The sequence below is a fragment of the Lampris incognitus genome, chromosome 6 (assembly GCF_029633865.1).
Source record: "Lampris incognitus isolate fLamInc1 chromosome 6, fLamInc1.hap2, whole genome shotgun sequence".
Taxonomy (NCBI): Eukaryota; Metazoa; Chordata; class Actinopteri; order Lampriformes; family Lampridae; genus Lampris; species Lampris incognitus.
The window spans coordinates 14,315,963-14,343,763 of NC_079216.1; the positions used below are offsets into that span (position 1 = coordinate 14,315,963).

A 27,801-nucleotide genomic window follows, 5' to 3' on the forward strand; every position below is an offset into this window, starting at 1 on the left:
AGTCAGTGATCATCATAAGGCAACCAGCTACCAATACAGATGATCGTTTCAGAAAAAAACCCCATTAATTTATGAATCTTCCCGTTGACATACAACAAGGACAATAACGGTCAAATAAGGTCTTACTTGAACAGCTTACTTTTCCCAGCAACACATTATCACACGCCACCATGTTAGACTTTAGGGAGCCAGTTTAGTGAAATGTTTGGTTTTTAGTGTGATGAGCAGTTACCTTGCATAGGTGACATGCCATCGGTGTGTGTGCGCACGTGTGTATGTGTGTGCGTGTGTGAATTAATTAATTGTAAAGTGCTTTGAGTGGCTGTTGCAGCTAGAAAAGCACTATATAAAATGCAACTTGATTGATCGATTGATTGATCATTATAGGCTTAAAAAAGGCCAGTCTATAATAATCAATTTTCCAAAGGAAAGATAATCTACAGGTCCGAGTATTAAAACTAAACCAGAGTGTGAGTGTGTTGACTCCATTTCAACCAAGTTGGATTTGGTTTTTTTTGCCGCTCCGTCTCCAAGTTACTATACTGACTGTTAAGTTCCCCGTGCCCGGATAAACAAATACGTGGTTCAGAGTGTTCTCGGGTCTCCTGTTGGAGTAAGGACCCTGTCAGAACAGATGACAGACAGCCGGATTAAAACACGGTCTCCAGAGTGCTCCGTCTCTGCACACCAACCCTCGTCTCCCTGCATCCCGTCCCCTCCGCGTTGTCCCACGCAAGCCCGATGAGATACACCGCCCGAGTCCGAGGACGGGCGGGGGGAGACGGGACCGGGGGACGAGTTTCAATCTGGCCTCCTCCGCACCAGCGAGAAAAGAGAGCTTTAGCTGTGGAAACGCAGCCCGGCTCCATCAGCCCTGCATGGGAACTGCCGTCTCCGTGGCGACAACTCGGGTTCCGTTTGATGATTCAAAATGCTGCTCACAGCTTGGCTTTACAAGACAGTCTTATGCTTTCTTCCCGAACGGATAAAGAGCCAGATCAGCCAGACCAGCCGGACCAGCCAGACCAGCCGGATCAGCCAGACCAGCCGGACCAGCCAGATCAGCCAGACCAGCCGGATCAGCCAGACCAGCCGGATCAGCCAGACCAGCCAGACCAGCCGGACCAGCCAGACCAGCCGGACCAGCCGGATCAGCCAGACCAGCCGGATCAGCCGGATCAGCCAGATCAGCGGACGTGGTCCACCTCCGCAGCAGCTCCGAGACCGCAAATCGATATCCGAGGTTGGTCGGTGGATGTTTGTTGTTTGCAACTGAATTCTCCACCCTTTGAGGCGTAGCGCCCCAGCGTCACCGTGGAGACGCTCTCATTGCTTGGCTGTGATTACTCTTTTTTGCAACGGCTGGCTGGAGGTGCGAGAGCGGCGGTTAGAAATATCAATATTGATCCGCATCTAATGTGGCGCCGGCTGGCGTCCCGGGGGGGGGGGGGGATGCTGGCGGGCTTCGCGCAGCATGTTGCTGCAGGCCTGCGGCTGAGCGCGGCTGGGCTCGGGGGTAAACAGTTTACGCGGCTGCGAGGAAAGTTGATGAAAACAATGGCGGCGCTGCCGGCGGGTTCGTGCCGAGCCGACTGAGGCGACGCGACCCAGCAGGAGGGCCGCGCAGAAACCGGCGCTCGGTGACGCGCGCCTCGACTGTGAGGGGCTGCCAGTATAGAGGGGGAGATGAAAGGTAGAGGGGGAGGAGGGAGGGAGGGAGGGAGGGAAGCCTGGGTTTTCGTGATGAGAGGAGACAGGGGGAGCGTGTCAGGAGACAGGGAAGAGACAGGAGAAGACTTCCCTGAGCAGGAGCAGCCGGCCTCCTCCACTGCCTCGTCAGCCGTGCCACGAGAGCGCCGGAGAACACGTGAACCGTGAGCTCAGGGGACCGCCGGGGGACCACCGCGGCCCACCCTGGGCGGGCGTTTCTATGGCCGCTATTCTTTGGCGTGTTTGAGTATTTGTTTTTCAGACGCTCGTAGGTTGTTGTTTTTTTTTGAAAACGGAATAATTCGTTTCGATGGCACGTCACCCCCGTCCCGTTGGTTCACACGAGTCGCTGTTGTGACAGCGATCAGACTCTGTAATGAGGTACAAGTGGCGAGTGTACTCAATCACAAGCAGCCAACAGGCTCGTCTTAAAACCTCACGTCCGGGCGTCCGGGTGGCATGGCGGTCCATTCCCTTGCCTGCCAACACGGGGATCGCCGGTTCGAATCCCCGTGTTACCTCCGGCTTGGTTGGGCGTCCCGACAGACTCAATTGGCCGTGTCTGTGGGTGGGAGGCCGGATGTGGGTATGTGTCCTGGTCGCTGCACTGGCGCCTCCTCTGGTCGGTCGGGGCGCCTGTTCAGGGGGGAGGGGGAACTGGGGGGAATAGCGGGATCCTCCCACGCGCTACATCCCCCTGGTGAAACTCCTCACTGTCAGGTGAAAAGAAGCGGCTGGTGACTCCACATGTATGGGAGGAGACATGTGGTAGTCTGCAGCCCTCCCCGGACTGGCAGAGGGGGTGGAGCAGCGACCGGGACGGCTCGGAAGAGTGGGGTAATTGGCCAGGTACAATTGGGGAGAAATAAAAAAAACAAACTTCAAGTTCATTCCATCTCAGCTGATGGTCGCTGACGTTGTGTCATGACATCAGCCAAACTTCTAGCCATTCCTCCCTCCCCCAGGCTCCTGGACTTGACAGGTTGCCGCGTGAGGAAGATGCTGAGGAGGAGCAAGCCGCCCTCTACCAGGAGGACCGAGATCCAGCACATCTACCAATGCTACACCTCCGACGAGATGACCATGCCTGCCTGCGCCCTCCTCAGATTCCTCCACAAGGAGCAGATGGAGCTCACAGCCAACCAGGAGACGGTGGAGGGGTTGATTGACAGATACGAGATCGAGGAGACCGGTGAGTGAGGGGAGGGCTTCCTGTAGATCACGTCATACCGCTCAATACTCCTCGTTTGCCTCAAAAGCTTGTCACTCGTTTCGCACACAATAATTCAGATTTTGCTGCACAAAAAGTCAGGCCCTCGTTTCATTAGCAACTAACTCCTGGCTCGGGATGCGAGGCGGACACACACAATTCTGTGTGTTCTGACAAAGTGGTCCTCTGTGAGTCCAGAGGCAAAGGCGCTTGAAATGGCAGCATGAAAGTGGGGGAGTCGGGGACATCGGTGAACTAGCAGACCAGCTGGTGCTTACGGCCCAGTGTGCTGCTCGCTCGCTCGCTCGCTCCATCATTTCTACAGTATCTCCACCATTTCTACAGTATCTCCACCATTTCTACAGTAACTCCATCATTAATACAGTAACTCCACCATTTCTACAGCAACTCCATCATTAATACAGTAACTCCATCATTTCTACAGTATCTCCACCATTTCTACAGTAACTCCATCATTTCTACAGTAACCCCATCATTAATACAGTAACTCCACCATTTCTACAGCAACTCCATCATTAATACAGTAACTCCACCATTTCTACAGTAACTCCATCATTTCTACAGTAACTCCATCAATACAGCAACTCCATCATTTCTATAATAACTCCATCATTAATACCGTAACTCCACCATTTCTACAGTAACTCCCATCATTAATACCGTAACTCCATCATTTCTACAGCAACTCCACCGTTTCTACAGTAACTCCACTGTTTCTATAGTAACGCCATCATTTCTATAGTAACTCCATCATTAATACAGTAACTCCACCATTTCTACAGCAACTCCGTCATTTCTACAGTAACCCCATCATTTATACAGTAACTCCATCATTAATACAGCAACTCCATCACTTCTACAGCAACTCCCTCATTTCTACAGCAACTCCATCATTAATACAGTAACTCCACCATTTCTACAGTAACTCCATCAATACAGCAACTCCATCATTTCTATAATAACTCCATCATTAATACCGTAACTCCACCATTTCTACAGTAACTCCCATCATTAATACCGTAACTCCATCATTTCTACAGCAACTCCACCGTTTCTACAGTAACTCCACTGTTTCTATAGTAACGCCATCATTTCTATAGTAACTCCATCATTAATACAGTAACTCCATCATTTTTATAGTAACTCCATCATTAATACAGTAACTCCACCATTTCTACAGTTACTCCATCATTTCTACAGGAAGCAAACGGGGAAAGGCAGAGATGAGGTCTGCAGGCACCAGGCTGCTGCTGAACACAAACCCCCAGGTTCATACTCGAGGCTTTGGTCTTCGAATGAGGATTTGTTGCAGCTGCTGACAGTATCAACATTTATTTGAACACTGCCACATATTCATGTATATTCATCAGCAAACTCGTCACTACCCCTTAGTTCACATTACACGGGCCACACTGTGCTCAGCGGCCATGTTTTAACTGATGTCTGCTCCAATGCCTCACATTCACACACACACACACACACACACACACACACACACACACACACACTCTGATGGCGGTGCCAGCCATGCAAGATAACAGCCAGCTCATCAGGAGCACATAGGGGTTAGGTGTCTTGCTCAGGGACACTGACATTTTTTGCAAGGAAGAGCCGAGGATCCATCCAGCGGCCCTCAGACGACCTGCTCTACCTCTGAGCTGCAGGCAGCAGTAACACATTTGGTACCTTTACACCGTTACTGGCGATGAAATGGTTCTGACAGCACTGGCTTGTCCTGTGTTGTCCCCTGCAGTGCTGTCTTCATGCTGTATTTTTCATTTCACCAAATTCTAAGGTTTTGTTTGGACACCTGCACACAACTGTATTTTACTACCACTTGTGTTGACCTTAAAAGCTTTTATTTTTATTACATGTAATTTAGCTCTTGTTTCATTTGAAGTATTTATCATTCCTGTTCCATTTACTTTTCTGCTACTGCAACAATTCAACATCTCTGTTCGGATCATTAAAGTAAATCTAATCTAATCTCATCTAACCTAACTTAATCTAATCTAAACTAATTTAACATAAACTAACCTAATTTAACATAAACTAACCTAAACTAATCTAATCTCATCTAACCTCATTTAACCTAACCTAAACTAACCTAACCTAATCTAATAAAATGTTACCGTTTCTTTCTCATCTTTCTCCCGGGCAGCCAGAGCGAGCAGGACCATGACGTTTGAGGGATTCCTCAGATACATGGAGTCCATGGACTGCTGTGTTTTCGACCAGTCCCACACCACCGTGTATCAGGACATGGACCTGCCTCTCCACAACTACTTTATCTCCTCCTCACACAACACCTACCTGACTGGTGACCAGCTGGTCGGCAAGAGCCACCTGGATGCCTACGTATGGTAACCCACCTCTTCTCTGTGTTCACCCAGTGCCGTTTGATATGTTCATCCAGTATTGTTCAAACAATCAATCAATCTATCAGCCAATCAGTCAGTCAAAACCTATTTATAAAGCACATTTGCACATAGAAATGACCCTAACATGAGAGCAATTCAAAAATGTAGAAAAAAAGGGGCGTCCGGGTGGCGTAGCGGTCTATCCCGTTGCCTACCAACACGGGGATCGCCGGTTCGAACCCCCGTGTTAGCTCCGGCTTGGTCGGGTGTCCCTACAGACACAATTGGCCGTGTCTATGGGTGGGAAGCTGGATGCGGGTATGTGTCTTGGTCGCTGCAGTAGCGCCTCCTCTGGTCAGTCGGGGCGCCTGTTCAGGGGGGAGGGGGAAACTGGGGGGGGGGGGGATAGTGTGATCCTCATATGCGCTATGTCCCCCCTGGCAAAACTCCTCATTGTCAGGTGAAAAGAAGCGGCTGGCGACTCCACATGTATCGGAGGAGGCATGTGGTAGTCTGCAGCCCTCCCCGGATCAGCAGAGGGGGCTGAGCAGTGACCCGGACGGCTCGGAAGAGTGGGGTAATTGGCCGGATACAAGTGGGGAGAAAAAGGGGGAAAATGTAGAGAAAATATGAACACCTACCAACACACAGGTATCCTGTGTGTTGGTAGGTGTGTGTGTGTGTGTGTGTGTGTGTGTGTGTGTGTGTGTGTGTGTGTCAGTCAGGAGGCAGAGTTGGGGTGTGATGCAGGCCCATGTTTGGGTTGGGATGAGGGAGCGAGAGAGAAGAGAGGAGATATGAACCTTGATCAGAGTCACAGTGAAAGTGAAGGCCTGACTGTGTATGTATGAATGTCAATGGGCAATGCTGGGGTTGGGCCAATGTGTGTGTGTGTGTGTGTGTGTGTGTGTGTACACCGTGTTTTTCCAGAAACCTCCTACCTTGTGGGGCCATTTAATGGGGCCCCACAAGTAAAAGGGTCTATTTTAGGGTTAGGACTTGGTTTTAGGGTTAAGGTTAAAATTAGGGTTAAGTTAAGGGTTAGGGTTGGGCATGTAGTTTGCGTGGTTAAGGTTAGGGTTAAGGGCTAGGAAATGAATGTGGTCAATGAGGGGGTCCCCACAAGTATAGATTTGCGAGTGTGTGTGTGTGTGTGTGTGTGATGAGTCAAAAGATTAAAGATTATTTTTGCAGTACAACAACAAGAAAATCACCGCTACTGTCGGGGAGTGCGACTAATTTAATACAAGAAGAAGATAAGTCCTAATGTTTACAATCAATTAAATATCTTTAGAATTCTTTTATTTATGGGTTTAATTACTGAATGCATGAATATATTTGCTGTGATTAGCAGCTCCCATCCCACCACTACCCCAGGAAAAAAAACAACACCAAAGAACCATTCTTAGTTGTGGGGCCTTCACCAGAATCAAAACCCGTGCCAAAACATGCATGCCTGCAGGACAACCTGAGGCACTGCAGAGGCAAGAGACTAGAGAGAAAACACCGCCCCGTCTGCGGGGAGGGACTCCCTCCCTCCTTCAGCACAGCATATCTCCAGATTTCTTGCCAAAACATTGATCAGACACTTCTAAACGAAACGTCCTTGATAGGCTGTAATGTTCTCAGTGAGGGAGAGCTCCCTCCATCCATCCATTATCCCTCCATCCATCCATCCATCCATTATCCAAGCCGCTTAGCCCAATCGGGGTCACAGGATGCTGGAGCCTATGCCAGCGGTCATTGGGCAGCAGGCGGGGAGACACCCTGGACAGGCCACCAGTCCATCACAGGGCCGACAAATTCACACCTAGGGACAATTTAGTATGGCCGATTCACCCAACCTATATGTCTTTGGACTATGGGAGGAAACCGGAGCACCCAGAGGAAACCCAGGCAGACACAGGGAGAACATGCAAACTCCACACAGAGGATGACCCAGGATGACCCCAAGGTTGGACAACCCTGGGATTCGAACCCTGGACCTACTTGCTGTGAGGCGACCATGCCTCACAGTAAGCAAGGTGGCCACTGCACCACCAATCTGCCCTAATACTATAATATACTATACCTATAAAAGTCATTTCTGCTGCAAAATAAAAAGGTTAAAAATGTTTGAGGAACAGTTACGTCCTGAGGAACACAATTAGCTTGTTAAGACAGTGAACTGCTTTGTTGCACAGGAAAATAATTACCAGAAGTTACAGCTGATCATCACACATTACATGTCAGATCAATATGCTCATCATGTGAGATTGACAAATCACTTCCTGTCGGTCAACAGCAAACGGCAGGAGCTGTTATGTAAGGGTGTCCACATGATGGGGTGGTGGAGGGCGGTTGATCTATCAGACTTCCCTCGTATCTGTGTCCCATGGTGTAAAAGCAGGAATAAACTCACAACACCCAACATCACCCGCAAAAAGCACCGACGTACCTAAGATTATGAGCATATCGAGGCATCTGAGGCCTCACGGCCTCACCATCCCACTTCTGACACCAATGCAGCGAATTCAGGGGCAGCCGGGAAGCGAAACTGGGTCTCCCACACCACGGGCGACTGCGCTAACCAGTCAACTAAAGGGTCCGACCCGTTAGCCAAGGGCTAGCTAGCGAGTCTGGTCATCCGTGGTCGTTACAAGACATACATAATGTAGCAGTTTGTTTGTGAAGTCTCTGTGGAGAATACATTTTAACATCCATACCAACAAATATAACCACTGGAATCAAACATCAAAGTGGTAATTTCCAAAATTCTGTTGTATGACTACAATTAGCAAGGGAAGTTTGCAGGAAATGATGTTTATATACAAATCCTTACTTGAAGTCAAACAATAATTATCTCCAAAATATTTGTAAAGTAATATTAACAGCTACAACACATTATGCATTCATGTAATTTTGTGTGTATGTGTGTGTTTGTGTGTGTGTGTGTGTCTTCCTCAGTGCTCTGAGGAAAGGTTGCCGCTGTCTGGAGATTGACTGCTGGGATGGTGCGGATGTGGAGCCCGTGGTCTACCACGGCCACACCCTGACCACCAAGATCCTCTTCAAGGATGTCATCACCACCGTGGAGCAGCATGCCTTCCAGGTAACAGCCTACAGCCAGTCACAAGACAGGCGGAGGGCAGCGCCTGGAGTGCCACCTCGGGCGTCTACCCTAGTTTTCATCTGTAGGCCGTCCAGGCCGCCCACTGCACTGCACTTGCACTAATTAAGAGCATCTCTGATAGCGATGTTCTGCCTGGCAGGCTGTCTTTTGTTCAGGGGGGGCCTAAGCCTTTCCCTGCTATGTATCTGCTGGGAACTTGAAACCGTGCAGTCTTTTGGAAAGAGGGACTAGCTGGGTCGAAACCAATCATCAAAAACATGGTTTGTTTTCTGATTTTGCTGATTTTTGGAGTTGTTCTTGTTGTGCCCATTGTTCTGCACCAGGTGTCTCCCTACCCAGTGGTCTTGTCATTGGAGAACCACTGCTCCCAGGGACAGCAAGTGGTCATGGCCCAGTACCTCGTCTCCATCCTGGGGGATAAACTGCTGAGAACCCCCCTGGATGTCCCTACCTCTGGAAAGCTACCCAGCCCCAATGTAAGAGTCTCAAGTATTAGCGTGAGAGTTGGTAAGCGTTTGTGGTGCTAGCAAAAGTTGTCTGCTGCGTACGTAAGTTTACTTTCCCTCAAGTCTGTGGTTCTGTCCCCGAGTTCAAATTGTAAGTGGTGAGCCTAAAAGCGGAGGCACCATTTAATGTTACAGCACTGCTGGTGAAACCAGAGGGATGATGGGGTTTATACTTTTCCTCCTCGCTGTCGTAGCGCAACAGAACAGAGAGGGAATCAGGCTTTTTAGTAGGGCCTCGTTAGTCTGTCTCTGAGGTGGTTCATAGTAGAAATAGACGGGGGTCTCACGTTCTCTTCCCTCCATCCTCCACTGGCACTTAAAGGGAATTTTTTATTTTTCTAAATACTTTATTGATCCCCGTAGGGAAATTACTCTGCATTTAACCCACCCTAGCTGTGTAGCTAGGAGCAGTGGGCAGCCGCCGTGCAGCACCCGGGGACCAACTCCAGTTCGTCCTGCCATGCCTCGGTCAAGGGCAAAGACAGGAGTATGAGCCCTAACATGCATGTCTTTTTTGATGGTGGGGGAAACCGCAGCACCCGGAGAAAACCCACCGCAGACATGGGGAGAACATGCAAACTCCACACAGAGGACGACCTGGGATGACCCCCAAGGTTGGACAACCCCGGGGTTCAAACCCAGGACCTTCTTGCTGTGAGGCGACAGCGCTAACCACTGCACCACCATGCCGCCCAACGGCAGACAGGCTCTCACAATTGCAAAGTTTTTCAATCTCTTAGAGACTTGGGACAAATCAACAGATGGGAACTGTGCCCGAGGAGTGTCCACCACACCGAGGAGTGCTGGGACACTTGAGCCGATTATTCATTTAGATTACACCAGTTTGGATCCGAACATCCCCTCTCAAAGCATCCACCTCCATTCAAAGCATGATGGGGATTAAAAGGATGCAAAGCATAGTCACTCTAGCCTGAACATCAGTAACAGGTTAAAGGAGTTTTCATCTGGATATGGATGAATGTGCTCCGTCTCTGAGGCTTTTCTTTTGTTCCCTCTGAAGTTCTCCCGCTGCAGAGAAAAATGAGCTACGTCTTATCCTTAGTGTGCACGTATGATTTCCCTCCTCATATCAATTTTTCATCTTTATGGCTCAGTCAGGAGGCACTGGGATGAAATGGGAACCTTGCCAGTTATGGTTTCATCTCGACTCCTGAGCCCCGGCTACTTATACTGTACATTTAATCAGTTTTCACAAGCTTCTGTCATGCTCACATCGCTTTAGCAGCTTCCGATTAGGTAAGTGGAGCCAGCAGGCTACCTCCTCTGCCATCATAAAGATCAGGACTTTTCATTATCTTTTACTCCACTTCAAGGACGTGGTTTTAAACCTATTGACCAAGTCATCAAAATCAGGAGGATGCTGAAAACCTGCACCGGCTCTCTCTCTACCTGCTCTTATCATCCGCTGTCAGTAGGCCTCGTGTATTTTTGTGCATCACTTCTTCTAACTGATTTGATCAGTTTTTACTTACAGCCTCCGTTCTATTTATTACTGTAAACACGAGTGCGCTTCCTTTTTGGGGGGGCCTCATGTGATGCTATAAATTATGACCAAATCAGTGAACCCTTCATTTCAGCCACTCACCCTGTATCATCATGTGTAATGGCACCGAAAAATAAAAAGTCGGGCGCCAAAGGAACCCCTCTATAATTCTCAATGTGAAAGCAATCATTTTCAGTATGACTAGTGTGCAAGCCTCCTCGCGGAGAGAGATTGATACTGTATGGACGGCTATAAGTTGTGAATGATGGGAGATGTATAATTATTCCCCGCTTGCCGCCCGGGTCTGCGGCAGGGTGATTTCCTGTCACGCAGATTACCATGGAGACACTGGCATCCTCCGGCAGCCACACCACAATGCTTTAACTCATCTTTTAGAGCAAAGCAGCCGGATCAGAGCCGAGCCAATGATGCTGCTTCGCACTATAGCGGCAGACGTGTGAGCGGATCAGTACCCCCCCCCCGCCCGCCCGCCATCCACTTAAATGCAACAATGCTGTCAAACCCTGAATCCAAGTCTGAGCCCACTGATGTGGACGTGTGGCCTGTCGATGACTCTTTAAAGAAGAGCATCGTTATGCTGAAATCAGACAGGAGGGGGTCTGTGAGGAGGAGGGAGTGTTTTGATGTTTGTTTCCCCAAGTCTGAGACTATCCGATACACACACACACACACACACACACACACACACACACACACACACACACACACACACACACACACACACAACTGCTGTGGGCAAATTCTTTGAGCGGCTGGCAGCCGCTGAGACTGTGAAAGCATTCTAGTGTTATGAGAGTGTCTTCACTTGGTGTGTCGGTTAGTGCGTGTGTGTCTTTGTGTGTGTACACACATGCAAAAAGAGTGCCGCCACCCTCTTACAGGGGCGTTTCCACCCCCAAATGTGCATTTATCCATCTGTCATCGATGTCTTTGAATGAATGACTCTCCATTTCCTAAATGTTTTCGTAGTCCTTCCACACAAGCCAGTTTACAATGAAATGACTGCATCACGTTACACTGTTGTGTGTGTGTGTGTGTGTGTGTGTGTGTGTGTGTGTGTGTGTGTACATACCCTGCCTGCGGGGGTGACAGGACCTGAAGTATAAGATCCTCATCAAGAACAAAAAGCTGAAGCCTCGGAGTGAGACGGAGGACATAGTAGCAGGGAGAGAGGGAGAGGGGGTGGTGAGTGAGGAGGAAGAGGAGGATGAGGAAGAGGAGGGAGAGGATGAGGAAGTGGATCAGGAGCGGCTTCAGAGCAGATTAAAGTTCTGGTCACCCAGAAAGAAGGAAGTAAGTCAGGGGTCACAGCTGGATTAAAGAAACGAATCCTCAGAGACATACGTAAAGGAAAACCAGAATAACTGTAAGGGGGACTCCGCTTTACTGTAGTTAGTAAGTGGCAGAGACATGCTGTGGAGACTGACATGTTAAACCAAGACAGGAGAAGAGGGTTGACACACGAGTCTTTTTTTTATTTTGACAGTATTTCCAAATTTCAGTATATTCACGTTTACTACCGGCATATGGTATTAGAGCCACAACAGAGGTATTAAATGTAATATTGTCGACGCCGGTATTTTATAGCTGCCAAATCGTTCCAAAATGTACCACACAACGTACTTATATCCCTAATTAGCAGAAATGGAAACTAGCACGCAACATGATGGGAAATGTTAGCAAAGCAGGGAAAGGAACGCCGATAGCGCCCACAAGTGGTGAAAGGTGGTAATACCGCCATGCAAAAATGTCACTGCTGAGACATGAGTAATGTACGTCTGTTGTTTGGTTTGTCTCCCTCTTTCTTCAACTCGGCGTCACCAGCAGAAGAAGGCGGTGGTGGCTGAAGCCTTGTCTGACCTGGTCGTTTACACCGGCTCTGTGAAGTTCACCAGCTTCAGACACTCCGAGGACAACCAGAACTTCTGCGAAAACACCTCCATTGGCGAGAACAAGGCACGCAAGCTGGCCAGAACCTCAGGTTAGAAAGATCCCATCTCTGGCTGAGCTTGAATATTGATGCGTTGTGTAGTGCTCCGTTGTAAAGTCAAGCATAAGGTTGAGAAACTCAAATAACGTGCCTATGAGAAGATGCCAGTCAATGCTGCGAACAGGGACGGACTGGTACTGAAAAAGGGCCCTGGAATTTTTTTTTTACCCAGACCAGCCCACCACAACCAGCCCACTGATACTCCACCACCCCTGCCCCATCGACGCACACACAAACACACCCTTACTACCCACCACTTATAAGCATAATGGGTGGATACTCTGGGCTACTGTAACATTAATAGAGCCATTTTATGAGCAAGTGAAAGGTCTGTCACCAGCAGGCCACACACACACACACAAGTTTGCGCAACTATCCTAATTAGGACATTGCACTGACTTCCATTCATTGTGGACAGCATGGCCGGATTAACCCACCAGGGGGCCCCGGGGCACGCACGCCCATTGCCCCCACCCCACCCCACCCCACTAGATAGGCTACGCAAACAATACTAAACATTGTTAAATGTAAAACTAATGCAAATACCCAACCTGGTAGTCGACGCTATGCCAATCTGCATGGGATTCGGATGGCGACTACAAAGTACAACACAATTTTGAATCACATCACAAAACAAACAGAGATGAGCCTTCTTCCCACTTACAACGGCTTACCAACAGGAAATAAATATTTGTTTCAGAGCAAATTATTTAGTGAAATGTGGGCATATTTTAGTAAAACTATATGTTTAATTGATTTTCAGTATGGGCATTCTAGCTAGCACATTTGTTTAACTATACACAATGAAACAGTGACTTTGATCATAAGCATCGACTTTGCGCTATGTCGGACTTTGTTGCACTCTCAACGCTACAATGTAAACACGAGGCACATGTTGCACTCTTAATTGCTACAGTGTAAACATAAAGGTGCAAACTCTTCAAACCAGCATTGTGATGGTATTTAGAAACCACCCCCGACATATTTAGTATGTTTATATTTGTTATATCTATGGCTCTGCTTCAAACGAATCCCTAGCAACTGGGGCATCAACAGAAACTGTAGCTTGGGCCCTGCATCAGTAGAGACTGTAGCTTGGGCCCTGCATCAGTAGAGACTGTAGCTTGGGCCCTGCATCAGTAGAGACTGTAGCTTGGGGCCCCCGCATCAACGGAGACTTTGTAGCTTGGGGCCCCCGCATCAATAGAGACTTTGTAGCTTGGGGCCCCCGCATCAATAGAGACTTTGTAGCTTGGGGCCCCGCATCAATAGAGACTGTAGCTTGGGGCCCCGCATCAATAGAGACTGTAGCTTGGGGCCCCCGCATCAATAGAGACTAGCTTGGGCCCTGCATCGCAACGCAGGGTTGGAAGTTCTTGGAACAAACGTCCCTTGTAGGGTATGATCGGGGATCCCTACTATACCCGAACACAATACCCCTGACCTTTTGGGGGCCCTCGTGGTCCGGGGCCCTGGGGCACTTGCCCGACCCGTAATCCAGCCTTGGTGGACAGCTTAACCCAAACCTTAACACTAACCATAACCAATTCATGCCTAACCCCAACCTTAACCTAACCTCAATTCACACCTTACCCCCAACCTTAACCAGGACGTCAGAAATGACGTTTTGCCTCACTAGGACCGGGCTTTGGTCTCCATGAGGACTACTGGTCTCAACAAGGTTAGTGTTCACACCAGAAAAGATCTCCAAAAGGTCAAGTCAAGTCAGTTTTATTTGTATAGCCCAATATCACACATTACAAATTTGCCTCAGTGGGCTTTAACAGCAACACAACATCCTTTCCTTAGACCCTCTCATCGGATAAGGAACAACTCCCTAAAAGGTAATAAAAAACATGCAGAAATCACAATGTGGGTGGGCACCGAGAAAATCAGGTGCCCGTCCGGTTTCTGAAATGCATGTTAACCAAAATAGGCCAGTACATCCATACTTGCCTGAATGCACCACAGCACAAGCCTCATACATCATCAGAGGGTAATGTTGCAGGCACCAAGACGAACATTAACAGCGTCACATAGCCTGGCATGGCGGCCACGTGTACACACACACACACACACACACACACACACACACACACACACACACACACACACACACACACACACACACAGCTCTGACACACACAGCTCTGACAGACGCAACAGCATCATTAGTTAAGCGTATGGATAGAGGCACAGCGACACCAACATGCTCAGTAGTTAAAGATGGCCCTTGCCTTGAACATAGCCTGGCACTGCCCCCCCCCCACACACACACACATAAAATCAGCACACAATTCAATTGTACACCCAACAAACAACAATATTGTAATAGGCAATAGGCTACTACAGTCTGAAATTATACATTAGCTTACTTTTGATGATTCCAGCAGGAGACGACGGGGTTTGGTGTTGAACACTGACATTATTTCGTTCTGGTCCAACGACCCAGGCAGTTCCCTCACAGGACAGCAGGGACAGAGAGTTCAGTCTGTGTGGCATCTTTGATGCCCCGATACCAGGTTTTACCCGACTGACAGCAGCTGTACAGCTGCTGGCGGGGAAAGGCCTGAATTGACCCTGAACAAACTGGTGTCTGGGTTGAGAATGACGTGGGCTGAATTCTCTTCCTCCTGCTCCTCACCGCGTCTTTTTGTGACAAACTTAAGCGAACCGCTTTGTTTCGCCGCGGTTTCTATATCTTAACCTGCGTTAAGAGCGGCTAGCCACCGCGCGAGCGGCAAGCAGGCTCCCGCTCCTCTGCGCGACGTGCGCGCGGGCTGTACAAACAGGAGGAGGGGCTGCTCGCGATCTGACATCCGCGAGATGCGCTGCCACTCAAAACATCTGACCCATCACCATGACGCGCGAGAAGCGAGAAACGTGTTATTGTTATTGGTCGCGTAGGTAAATAGATGAAACAGCATTAATTGACTGCTAGTCACTGGATGATCAAGCGAAGGAAAGCGAGCCTCCTCATTGGGTGGGCCTGAGTGCCAGAAGTGGTAGCGGGTGTGTTGAGGGCGTGGGCTGGTGCATAATCAAAGTGGACCGACGACGCAGCTGTCTCGCTCGCGCTGCTCAAGAACAAAACAAACAAACAAACAAACAAACAAACAAACAAAAAAGGGTGGGCGGGGGCTGCTCAAGTGGCCCACAGAGCGACCGGCCGGCCTACCGGGATTTCTCCCGGTGCTCCCGATGGCCAGCCAGTCCGTCTATGGCTGTGAATAACGATGCACACATCGAGAAAAGGTGTTCATGGTGCCGACCTAAAGCTCGCAAACTCCGTTTTTACAATGCCAGGTATGCCAGGTATATACAACGAGCGTAGTGAGATTTGTGGACTGGCTTTGCAGTGTTAGAAATGTCCTACCATCAGGGCTCCAAACTGGTTCAAGGAACGAACACAAAAACCAGAAATTAATAGTATTGTAACGTGCATTTATAAGTAGACACGTTGGATGTATACGGGTTCGCGTCCCGGCTGCGGCAGTTCCTGCGGTTGCCCCCTGAATTTGCCACATTGGTGTCAGGAGTGGGATGGTGAGACCGTGAGGTCATCGGAAGTGCGTGATGCACCCAACGTCATTGGGTGCATCACAATTTTTTTTTTAAATCAGCAAAAGCCCAGATAATATGTTAAGCATGTCCTGTGCTCCTTGGGCTGGAGAGAGTGAAAACAGCCTAATGACGTTTCAGTCAAAGCATTATCAGTAAATATGTCACTGGCGAAACAGAGAATGAAGCAGAGACACAAACCTTGTCTCTGCTTCAGGGGAACAACAGTTTCCAGACACAGGTCTGTTATGGCCACATGGACACAGACAAAATGGGACTCCTCTTCCTCCATAGTGAAGATAACGATGTGATCAGGTCATTCAGTCAGCCAGATTCAATTTGCTGTTGTCCGCATTTGTAAAGAAATTAAAGTGACTGTTGGGTTTGCATATTGCATTCATACAATCCTGATTCATGTTTCGCACAAATGCTACCAGTATTTCTGAAAGAGATCTGCATCAAACACAGAGAACCGATGTTCTTCACTGTGGGGACAGAAGCTGAAGCCCTTCTACTGGAAGTGAATCATAGTGATGGTATAACGATTATCAGCTTCATAATATGTCGATAGCACAGATGTAAGCTGATACTCTACTCCTGTTCACTGTTAATGGAGGGCTGCAGGAGCTATTTCTCAAGACAGTCTTGGCTCACTGTTCTGTTTATCAGCTGAAAGAGAGAACTGTAGGAAACCGTTTTGGCCAGAATCAAAGAGAGATGTCATTTGTCATATCAAATGTACAATCAATGCATGAGTGACTTTTTTTAAAAGTGTGTGATGTGATGAATTGCTTTATCATATTTCAGTGAGTCATTTAGTTCATGATAGAGTCATTAAGTTACACTACTGAAGATTGTCTCTTATCTAACTTGCGGACTCCCATGGTGGTACCTGCAGTGTGGTGTTTGAGCTCTTTGAAACCAGAGGTCCAATTGAGATGAAATGGAGTAACTGGTACATCACTGCATTCCTTCATTGCCAAACAAGGGGAAAAACAGTTTTTAGCTGTTAATGTTATATTATCTGTCCGTTATAGTCTTCAGCAAGCTTGTTCCACCATAAATGCTTGTTGGCAATAACAACTTTGTTTCTTCTGTAAACTCATCGTTATACCTGTCTTCTTTCTCGTTTGTCTGCTATGGTGAAACATAAAAACGAGCACTAGGCACTGTCTCATTTTCCTAGGAAAAACACTCATTTTATGGGTTAACAACAACAGCAACCCATAAAATGAACAATTACAACAGTGTTCATGATTTGCATATTCACGGATTAACTATTGTTTTAAATACAGCAGCAACATAAAGTATCAAAGAGGACGTTTGTTTGCATGCAAATCCTCAGCACGGACTACAAGGTTGATAGATATTTTTTACATTTTTTACAGTGTGCAATGAAAATCACTGACCACTGACGGCTGTGGGCATCTCTCTCTCTCTCCAAGGCCCAGAGTTTGTTGAGCACAACCAGAAGTTTCTCACCAGGATTTACCCAGCAGGCTCCAGGACCTCCTCCTCCAACTACAACCCCCAGGAGTTCTGGAACGTCGGCTCCCAGCTGGGTAGGAAGGAGGGAGGGAGATGGAAAGTATTAGCATAAAAAATATATATTAGTAAGTATACAAAGTATTGGGATGAAAGTTGCTAACAAATCTGACAGGACGCGGAAGAGGGGCAGGGTAACTGCTAACTGTAAGCTAACTGCTAGCCCATGCAGACCGGCAGTTCCGATAACACCAAGGGCGGTCTGGTGGCGGCCTCGCCTAGCGCTGACTGTGGTGTTTTTGGTGTCGTCGTGTGGAGTTCGGGGAGGTTTGTCGAGAGTGTCTGGCTGGGAAGGCTGGCATTGGATCGGCTGGGGGAGCCTTGTCTGCTGCGTCCGGTGGGCCCAAGGACCACGGCCCTGCCTGGAGCAACGCTTGAGAAGGAAACACCGAGGGCGGTCTGACAGGACGCGGAAGTGGGGCAGGCTAAGCTAACTGCTAGCCCATGCGGACCAGCAGTTCCACCAGTCATCCTGGCTGGCGTTCGTTCCCTTGGACAGTGATTTTTATTTCTTTTCTTTTTTAGTGTGGATATATGTATTTGTTTAGATATATGTGTTAGTTAGTACGTGTGTTCTTGAAGTTCTTGTAGTTTTTGAATATGTGTTTTTGTGTATTTGTTGCACTGCTGTGAGCTGGGGGAAACGATATTTCTTTTCAAAGTGTTCCTGATTCCTGAAGTAACAAGTCCGACACACACATATTACAAGACGCATTCAAACAAGTACCTGGGATGCAATACACGTTTTAGGATACAATACTGCAGTCACAGTTTAGTTGAAGTAACCTACCTGATACACTTACCACTAACTGAACTCTATGGTTGGGATTTACTGATTCATGCAACCATGATGTGGTACAGAAAGTACTAAACTTTTAACGGAGGGGAACTCCAACGCCAGCAGTTTATTTCTTTCCACTTGGACGAGAATAAAACCCTGAAATTTTTAAACGCTCGAAAGCACAAAGAGATTTCGTCTCTTTTGTGCGAGCGCTTTTGATCGAAACGAGAAGTGTGTCAAGTACAAACAAACTCCATTCCAAGCATCTGAAATGGAGGGAAACGCAGGCGAGAAACGTACATTCTGAAACATGAAAGGGAACAACGGGTGGGTTCGACTGCGTATCACAGGTGTTTGTGTAGTTGTGTACGGGCATATGTATGTATGTGTTGGTGTGTCTGTGTCTTATTACCACATAGCACATTCATAACCAGTTTCCAATGGCCAAGATAAATCTTCAGGTAAGCTTCTGAGGAGCCATATATATATTTACTTTTCACCTTCAAGCTCTCCGCTGCTCACCGTTCACCCACGAGCCACAACCTGAGCAACATAATCTGTCCGGCCTTGTGTGGTTCCTGTGTTCCTGTCAGTGCACCTGCGAGCTCTCCATTCCAGTGCGGGCTGATTCCCCTGCTGAGCGGTGGACAGACTGGCTCTCCCTGCTAAACTGGCAGCCAAGCAGATGGAGATGGGCACCGCTTGCTCCAGGGGAAAGCTATGCGCGGCAGTCCGCGTGGATCAGTTAGAGCAGAGCGGGATGAGTCAATGAGCAGAATGTGCGACGCTCGCGCAGGAAGACTATATGAAAGGATGCAGGGGGACGTGGACAGCGGAGGCAGAATAGTGGCAGGTGTTCTTCAGCAAAAGCCATATTGATATATGACATTTCCAGGCCTGCCTCCGATGCCAAATCCAGCCCGGTACAGAGAATAATTCAAATGTACTGCCTGGATAACATCTGCTGCATCTTGTATCCTCTCATCTATTCATAGCACAAACGTGTGTGCATCAAAGACTGTAAAGCGCGTGCACAAAGCGCTAACTGTACACCGTGTAGAAGAAGCATATTGTCCACACTGCCTGCCTGTCACTCATGACCCGGACGCCCCGCCTGATGCGGCGCACACTGCTGTTGCAGGAACATTCAGATTCATCGTAAAGTAGGCCATGGTCCCTTCTGAGTAAACACAAGTGTGACAGAAAGGAAGACCCCGGGCCACGTGCAATAAAATCATTTCATGAGGCTCGTTTTGATTTAAGCCAGGATCTGTTCTATCATTTGAAGATTTTTTGCTTCTATCCAACTGTGTGGTGCCCTGTCCCTCCGAAGTTAAATCATGCTGCTTTTATCATTTATTATTTTATTTTATTTACTATTTATTTGTTTATCATTTGTTTATTCTATCATTTTGTGTTGTTTATTTTGCTCTGTTTTCGTTGCAGTGGCGCTCAACTTCCAGTCTCTGGGCTTACCCATGGACCTTAACAACGGGCGTTTCCAGGACAATGGTCGCTGTGGATACGTCCTGAAGCCGGAGATGTTGAGATCCAGTCAGAGCAGCTTTGATCCCAGCTGCTGTGAGCCGAGCCCCGGGCCGGCGCAGCTGCTGCTCAAGGTACCACCCTGCACCACTCAGGTCTCCAATGCCGGATTAAGGTGGATTGTTGTAGGGTGTGTTTCCTGTGTGTATCAGTGTGTGACTGTGTAGGTTGGGGGGTCAGAATGGGTGTATAAAAGAGTGTATGAAAGATAGTATTTGTATGTATCCCACACCAAAGTGAGAGTATGTGTATGTATGTGTATAATATATAGAAGTGGGTGTGCATGTCATATTGTGTGTGTGTGTGTGTGTGTGTGTGTGTGTGTGTGTAACTTGTATCTGTAGACCCGTGCCCACCAACGCAGGGCGATGTGCATCTGGGCTCATCACACTCGTTGCCCCCGGCTGAGTACTTTTGCTGCTGGATGTTGTGAACTAACGATGATGTAGAGGTCCCTGAAAGAATCCCTGTTTAATTAGTTTATCCCCCTGGGAAAGAGAGAGACAGGTGGGTGGAGGGGAGGAAAGAGAAAGACGGTGACAGAGTTACAAAGCCAGAAAGAGAGGGAGAGTGGGTGACAGAGAGAGATGATAGGGAGGGGTGCAGGGAGAGAGAGAGAGAGAGAGAGAGAGAGAGAGAGAGAGAGAGAGAGAGAGAGAGAGAGAGAGAGAGAGAGAGAGAGAGAAAGGGAGGGTTTTGCAAGGCAATTATTGGATCTACCTCTCCTTTTCTTTATTGCAGTCAAACCTTTTGCTTTCAGGGGAGTATCGGCAGCAGTGATAGTCGAGTGTCAAAGACGCGTGAGAAATGGCGAGGCTGCAGGAAGAGCGGTCACATCGGAGGGCTGCCTCCTCCTGCTGCAGTACTACCGTCTATGATGTTTTCAGTGTGGCTGTGAGGAATACTCTCACACACTTACTCTTATCAGTCCAATTAGAGAGACACTGCACTTTGTTCTTTGTGTGTGCTACATGCCAGTGGGACTCTCGGCGTTATCCGGGGCTTTGCAGAGCAAAGGCATTGTGTGCAATTGACAGGGACTGCATGGGACTGAGGGAGAGGGGTGTTGGGGAGAACCCCTGTTTATCTTAAACTACAAGAACACATATATCAGAACTAACACTAAACCAAAAAGATAAAAATCACTGTCCAGGAGAACGAACGCCACGCAGGATGACTGTCGGAACTGCCGGTCTGCATAGGCTAACAGTTAGCTTAGCCTGCCCTGCTTCCACATCCTGTCAGACCGCACTCGGTGTTTCCTCTTCGGGCACAGCTCCGGTCAGGGCCGTAGTCCTTGGGCCCACAGGATGCAGCCGACCAAGCTCCCTCAGCCGATCCAACGCCAGCTCCCCCAGCCAGAAACCCTTGACACACCTCCCCGCACTCCACACGACAACACTAAAAACACAGTCAAGGCTAGGCGAGGCCGCCGCCAGACCGCCCTCGGTGTTATCGGAACGGCCGGTCTACATGGGCTGGAGTTAGCTTAACCTGCCCCACTTCCGCATCCTGTCAGACCGCCCTCGGTGTTACCTCTTCAGGCACAGCTCCAGGCAGGGCCGTGGTCCCTGGGCTGATCCAGCACCAGCTCTCCCAGCCATCAAACGAAGACAAACTTAGATGCAGATCTGGACAAAGACACTGCATTGCATGGACGGTACTGGGTGAGGCTGCTGCAAACGTGAATTTGCACCGCCATCTTCCCACACCGGAAGCAGAGGTATGAATATATACTATATGAATATATACCATTCATATATGAATGATAGAGATGCCATTCTCCGCCGTCGATGGGATCCCATCCTAGTCCATCCTCGGATTATTTCCTCAGCTGATCGCGGCCAGTTCCTCACGCTGATTATAAATGTAAGCATTTCCACCTGTCATGGGCATTATCTGTTTACTGCCATCACAACGTCTGGAGCTTTAAATGCTGCTGCACTTATCTGGGTCACTACTATCAGTCACAGCCATCGAAAGAGACGAGGGGGGGAGAGGGAGAACTAGACATGGCCCTCCATGCTTAAAAGCATACATTTGATGGCTACACTTCCAGAAGCTTCCCTCTAGGCTTCAATTCAGTGTGGCGACACAATTTTGTGATAAATACACCCACCCACCCCCCCACCCCCCCGTGGAAAAAAACAGACTCTTTCTGGATCAGATAACACAACATGAGAATGTTTGTTCTCTCGGCAGCTGAGCAAATTCAAATTCACAACTGGCGTTTTTCTAGCGGTGGAATATGCACACAATGACTCTCCCCAGCACCGCACATGAAACATAGATGCAATGTGTTCTGGTTTCACATGCCTGAAGAGAAGCCCCTGCCTTTATTTATTTGCATCATCAGGCTGTATTGTTATTGTTGGGTCTCCTCGATAACTTCAGGGAAAAAGCCAGCCATCTTGACTCAGCTTTTAAACTGTGTGGGAATCCGAGGCATGAATAGCGTCCAGTATTCCCACTCACAAATACAGTGGGTCGGCCCCGCTGTTCAGTAGTTAAAAAACGTTAAATTATTCATCTGCTTAGGAAAACAATGCGTCCCCCCCTGAGCGTTCGCATACCTTGTTTGCATAAAACCGACAAGTGAAAATCTGTTCTCGCAATAACCAACGCTCTCGAATTTGGTAAATCTGTGAACTCAAGAGGTACGTTGGAATAACACGCGGGAAAATAAAGGGTGCCTGGAGCGGCCATGCTGTGGCGCGAGAGGAAGAGGACTGTAATTTTGGGCCAGACACTGTTAAGCTCCATCGGTGCCAAGCCGGGCATGTCTAGATAAGTGCATGCAGGTTTGTCTTTGATCAAGACTGGCGGACACACGGGCTCAGTGTTGCAGGGACGGCAGATAAAGCAGCCTCAGTCCAGACTCGTGTAATTACAGCCCTCTCTCCTCCATCCTCTCCTCTGGTCTGCAGCCTCCCCTTTCTTCTCCTCTCTTCCCTTTCACAGTTTCCGTTCTAAAAATCATTCCTCTGTGAGCGCTGATATCCACTGTCCATTCCCCTTTTCCAATACATTCGTTATTTGACAGCTTCTGTGTGTGTGTGTGTCTAGGTGATCAGTGGATCCACCCTGCCCGTCCCGAGGAGTGGCAAGGCCCTGGACCCGTTCGTCAGAGTGGAGATCCATGGGGTTGCGTCAGACACCCGCAGAAGAAGCACAGCCACTGTGAAAAATAACTGTAAGTGCTGCACTACACAGTCACTGGTACATTGAGACAGTGTACAGAGTGCAAGGACACAGGAATAGAGAGAATGGGAGGCTACAACACAACACAAAAAAAGGAAAGAAATGGAGCTCAGAATATAGCTGCCCACCGAGAATAAGATCAAAGACGGCCAGATGAAACCATGCAAAACAGAGACACCAGGGACAGCATGCTGTCTCTACCAATAGCCCACGCCAAGCTGCAGCGATGCTCCCACGAGCTGCAGCGGGGCTAGCGTGTGAACCGCTGACTGTCTGGTCCTACCTCTGATGACAGATGGGTCTCCTGCCAGGGGTATCAAAGCCTGGTTTCTTCAAAAAACTCCAGCTTTGTAGTTGGAACGAAGACAGATTATGGCCGTATTTTTCAGTTGACACCCATAGAGCTATGACATGTCATTAATTTTTTTTTTTTTGCTGATTTCGAATTCGCCATGGGGAGACGACTCACCCAGCACCGATTATGCAGTGTCTTTGGCCACGTCTGCATCTAAGTTTGTGTCATCGTGTGACGTTTTTATTTTGATCGTCGATTTCGCTTGACCGGGAGAGCTGGCGCTGGATCGGCTGAGAGAGCTTGGTCTGCTGCATCCTGTGGGCCCAGGGAAGAGGCACCGAGGGCGGTCTGACAGGACGTGGAAGGGGGGCAGGCTAAGCTAACTGCTAGCCCACAGCCCTGCCTGAGAGGAAACACCGAGGCGGTCTGGCGGTGGCCTCGCCTAGTGTCGACTGTGCAGTGTTTTTGTCTGTGTATGCGTTTGTGTCACCTTGTGGAGTGTGGGGAGGTGTGTCGAAGGTGTCTGGCTGGAGAGCTACAGTTGGATCAGCTGAAGGAGCTTGGTCTGCTGCACCGGGTGGGCCCAGGGACCATGGCCCTTCCTGGAGCTGCGACTGAGGAGGTAACACCGAGGGCGGTCTGACAGGATGCAGAACCGGGGCAGGCTAAGCTAACTGCTAGCTCATGCAGACCAGCAGTTCCGACAGTCATCCTAGTTGGTGTTCGTTCTCTGGACGGTGGAGTTTTTGGACTGTGTTGCACTGGGTGGACTGTGTTGTTGGCTGTTTGTGTGTTTTTTGTTTTGCTTTGTTCTCTGTTTTTGGTGGTGTTGTTTTTGGAGGTTTTTTGATATGTGTTTTTGTCTTTTGTGTTGCATAGCTGTGGGCTGGGGGAAACTGAATTTCGTTTCTTTTGTGTACATAAGATGAAATGACAAATAAATTGTGCCCGATTCCTGAATGTGGGCAGCATGGCGTCTTAGTGGTGAGCACCATTGGTTCACAGCAAAACAATGCTGGGTTGGATCCCAGCCCGTTTGTTGAGTTTGCATGTTCTCTCTGTGTTTGCATGGGTGTCTCTCATAGGTTGAAGACATGCATGTTACATGAGTTGGACACGCCAAAGGCAGTGTCGCCGCTCCTCTAGTCGATAAGTCCAGTGCACGGTCCACAAAGTTACCCTGAATTAGGGTCAACTTTTCCACATTACAGTATCTCAGGCTCACCTTCTCATTGGAATCCAAGCCAAATTGAGGAATTCAGGATGTTAGCTTGTTGTATTGTGGGTTTACAGCTGGATGCTTTGGTTTCCTTTAGCTACTAATTAGCTACATGGGAACGGGTTTGGCAGAGGCAGTACAGGATTTATGGCCATGAGTCGTGGGTTCATATGGACAAAGTGGCTAAAGGGTCGCTTTAAAATTTCCGGATCTCTAAAGAAATCCCAACATCTTGCCATGAAGCCACAGTGCATTGCTACACACCACAATCTCCTTAATTTAATTCAGACTTTCTTGAAATTAGTTTTAAACCAGAAATAGTCAACGCCACCGCTCAGCTGGAGGTACACCAAGAGCTCTGATTTATTTATTTTTTTAGCAAGCTTTTTGAACTGGTTTGGTCCACAGGATTTAGGGCTTCGGTGCAAATTATGTATCACTGAGCTGTTTACACACATCTGCGTATGTCAGGATATGTCACGTCCTCCTCTTTGATACCAAGAGTTCAACAACAACTTGACCTGCTCATTTACCATCATTCCAGCTGAGATGGATAAATCCTTTGATTTTTAAAGGACAATATTGGGAAGTGTCTCATGTAATCTTCATGAGTCGCTCTGAACTGCCCTCAGCCAGTATCAGCCCTTCAGCCAAGGGCTAATAATGTTGCTCGGCAGTATCACTGATTTTGCTGATGACTTTTCATGGAGTTCATGATGGAGTCCATCTGTTTAAGCTATGGGATTGTTCTACCCCTGCATCTGTTATGGGACTGTTCTACCCCTGCATCCGGGGGTGCATCCAGTTTGGAATATGTATTTTCAAAGCTTGCACACTTGCAAGTAATGAAAATCATGAATGAAACATAGGTCAACTGATGAAAAGTGTGCTCAGTCATGAGGCTGGTGGGACAGCATGTGAGAGGGGACAAAAAAAAGAGGGGGGGTGAGAGAGTGAGAGAGCAAGTGGGGGGATCATATGGCAGGGTTTTGTGGTTGTAGTGATTGAATGAGTGCTGGGGGGTGCAGGAGGCTGCTTATGCATGGGTACAAATCATAAAGACATTTTACACGGGGAAACAGACAAGGTCGCTGGTGAATACAAATGAATATGGATGGCTCGTTAAACCCGTTGTTATGAATGAAAAACAGTGAGAAATGACGTTCTGGAAAGCCTTTTGTTTATTAATTAACTACTCGCTCTTGTCACAGCGCAGCACTTTGTGTAATGTCCCCATGATGACAATTACACTAACTATTGCACGTCTGATAATTATGTTTGCGACAGTAAGATATGATGTCACGTATATGAGAACAGACTGCTAATAGATTAACTTCTTGAGTTTCTCTTGCTGGTACCGGTGCTCAGTACAGCGCTGCCGTCTCATGCAGTCTCAGGAGTTTGGGCTGTGACGGCCTTGACTTACAGAGAGGCCCTTATAGAAAACCTTGAAACTATCAGTGCTTTAAGGTTTTTAGTTAGGTAACTTTTTTTCTCAGTCAAGTACAGGTCAAAAATAGCAGCATGTACCACGTTTGCATCCTCCGAGATGTCAGATTAGTCATGAGAGGCAGCTAACCTTGTCTTATTGATTTATAATGCACTGTAATCTATCTACAATCCACCCAAATTCATGCACGTTTATTCATAACTCTGTGTAAATGTGTATTTAGTGTATTTAGTAATACTACTACTGCTGATACTACTCCTAATAATGATGATAATAATAATAATGATGGCGGCACAGTGGCGCAGTGGTTAGCGCGGTCGCCTCTCAGCAAAAAGGTCCATGGGTTCGAGCCCCGGGGTAGTCCAACCTTGGGAGTTGTCCCGGGTCGTCCTCTGTGTGGTTTGCCTGTTCTCCCCATGTCTGTGTGGGTTTCCTCCCACAGTCCAAAGACATGCAGGTCAGGTGAATCGGCCGTACTAAATTGTCCCTAGGTGTTAATGTGTGTGTGTCAACCCTGTGATGGCCTGGCGGCCTGTCCAGGGTGTCTCCCCGCCTACCGCCCAATGCCTGCTGGGATAGGCTCCAGCATCCCCGTGACCCTGAGAGCAGGATAAGCGGTTTGGAAAATGGATGGATGGATAATAATGATATCTTCCCCATCATTACTTGTGCTGTGCCACAGCTCTGAGTCCTCACTGGGATGCTGCTATGAACTTCACCATAAGAGTCCCTGAGCTCTGCCTCATCCGCTTCACTGTTCGAGACCAGACGGGCCTCCTCAGCAGCGAGTTTGTGGGTCAGTACACCCTGCCCTTCAGCAGCATGAAGAGAGGTGAGACACTGAAGTAGAGCGCTCCATCCCATCAGGTGACACTGTGTGACCGTTACACCATTTCCCCATATTCGCACTGTCAGCATATTCTGTGTTTGTGCATGTGTGTGAGAGTGTGTATAAAGCACACAGCATCCGATGCTGCTTGTCTGCACTTTGATGTGTGTTTCGGTGTGTGTTTGAGACAAGGTGTGTGTGCGTGTGTGTTTTAGAGAGTGTGTGTGAGGGGTAGTGTCGATCTATGTGTATGAGCCACTGATTGTGTGTATGTATGCATGTGTGTGCATGTGCATGTGCTATACCTGTTTTAACCCTCCGACCCCACCTGCCTCCAGGCTACCGCTGGATTCCCCTTCTGTCTCGTGAGGGATGCAGCCTGGATCCAGCCTCCCTCTTCATCTTTGTGTGGTACTCCTAAAACAAGCTCCTCTCCAGAAACTAACACACACACACACACACACACACACACACACACACGCACACGCACACTCGGCACAGATCGAGAACCGTGGGCGGAACAGAAGCAACGTGGAGAGAAAAAATAAAATAAAAGACCCCCTTTCCTCAGATATAAATACAGCGTTTATTGTCAGAAAATAGACATAACACATTTCTAAATTCCAGCTCTGCCTGCTGCAGAAGGAACAGATCTGAACGCTGCAGCAGGAGTCACAGAGAGGAGACTAGGGAGTGATACCAAATCTGACAGCCAGAATCCACCAGAGAGAGAGAGAGAGAGAGAGAGAGAGAGAGAGAGAGAGAGAGAGAGAGAGAGAGAGAGAGAAAGATCCTTGCAGAATTAATCATTAATGCTAATACAAGCATTGGGTGTAGATGTGATTCAGTGATTCTCAGGAGATGACAGCACTTATAAAAAGATCTTGCGTGCTTTACGATACGCTCTATTGTTTTTGGGTTAATAATTGATTATAAAGCAA

General features: G+C 48.2%; 1 protein-coding gene across 1 annotated transcript; it reads left to right on the forward strand.

Annotated features, from left to right (window-relative positions):
- Window positions 1–2,709: 2,709 nt before the first annotated feature.
- LOC130114429 (1-phosphatidylinositol 4,5-bisphosphate phosphodiesterase zeta-1-like) lies at window positions 2,710–27,281 on the forward strand. The gene is made up of 11 exons (XM_056282310.1): window positions 2,710–2,902; window positions 5,103–5,304; window positions 8,248–8,392; window positions 8,737–8,889; window positions 11,537–11,737; window positions 12,269–12,425; window positions 17,441–17,557; window positions 19,768–19,940; window positions 22,933–23,059; window positions 26,714–26,863; window positions 27,199–27,281. The coding sequence occupies exons 1-11, from the start codon at window positions 2,710–2,712 to the stop codon at window positions 27,279–27,281; spliced, it is 1,701 nt and encodes a 566-aa protein (XP_056138285.1).
- The last annotated feature ends 520 nt before the right edge of the window (window positions 27,282–27,801 follow it).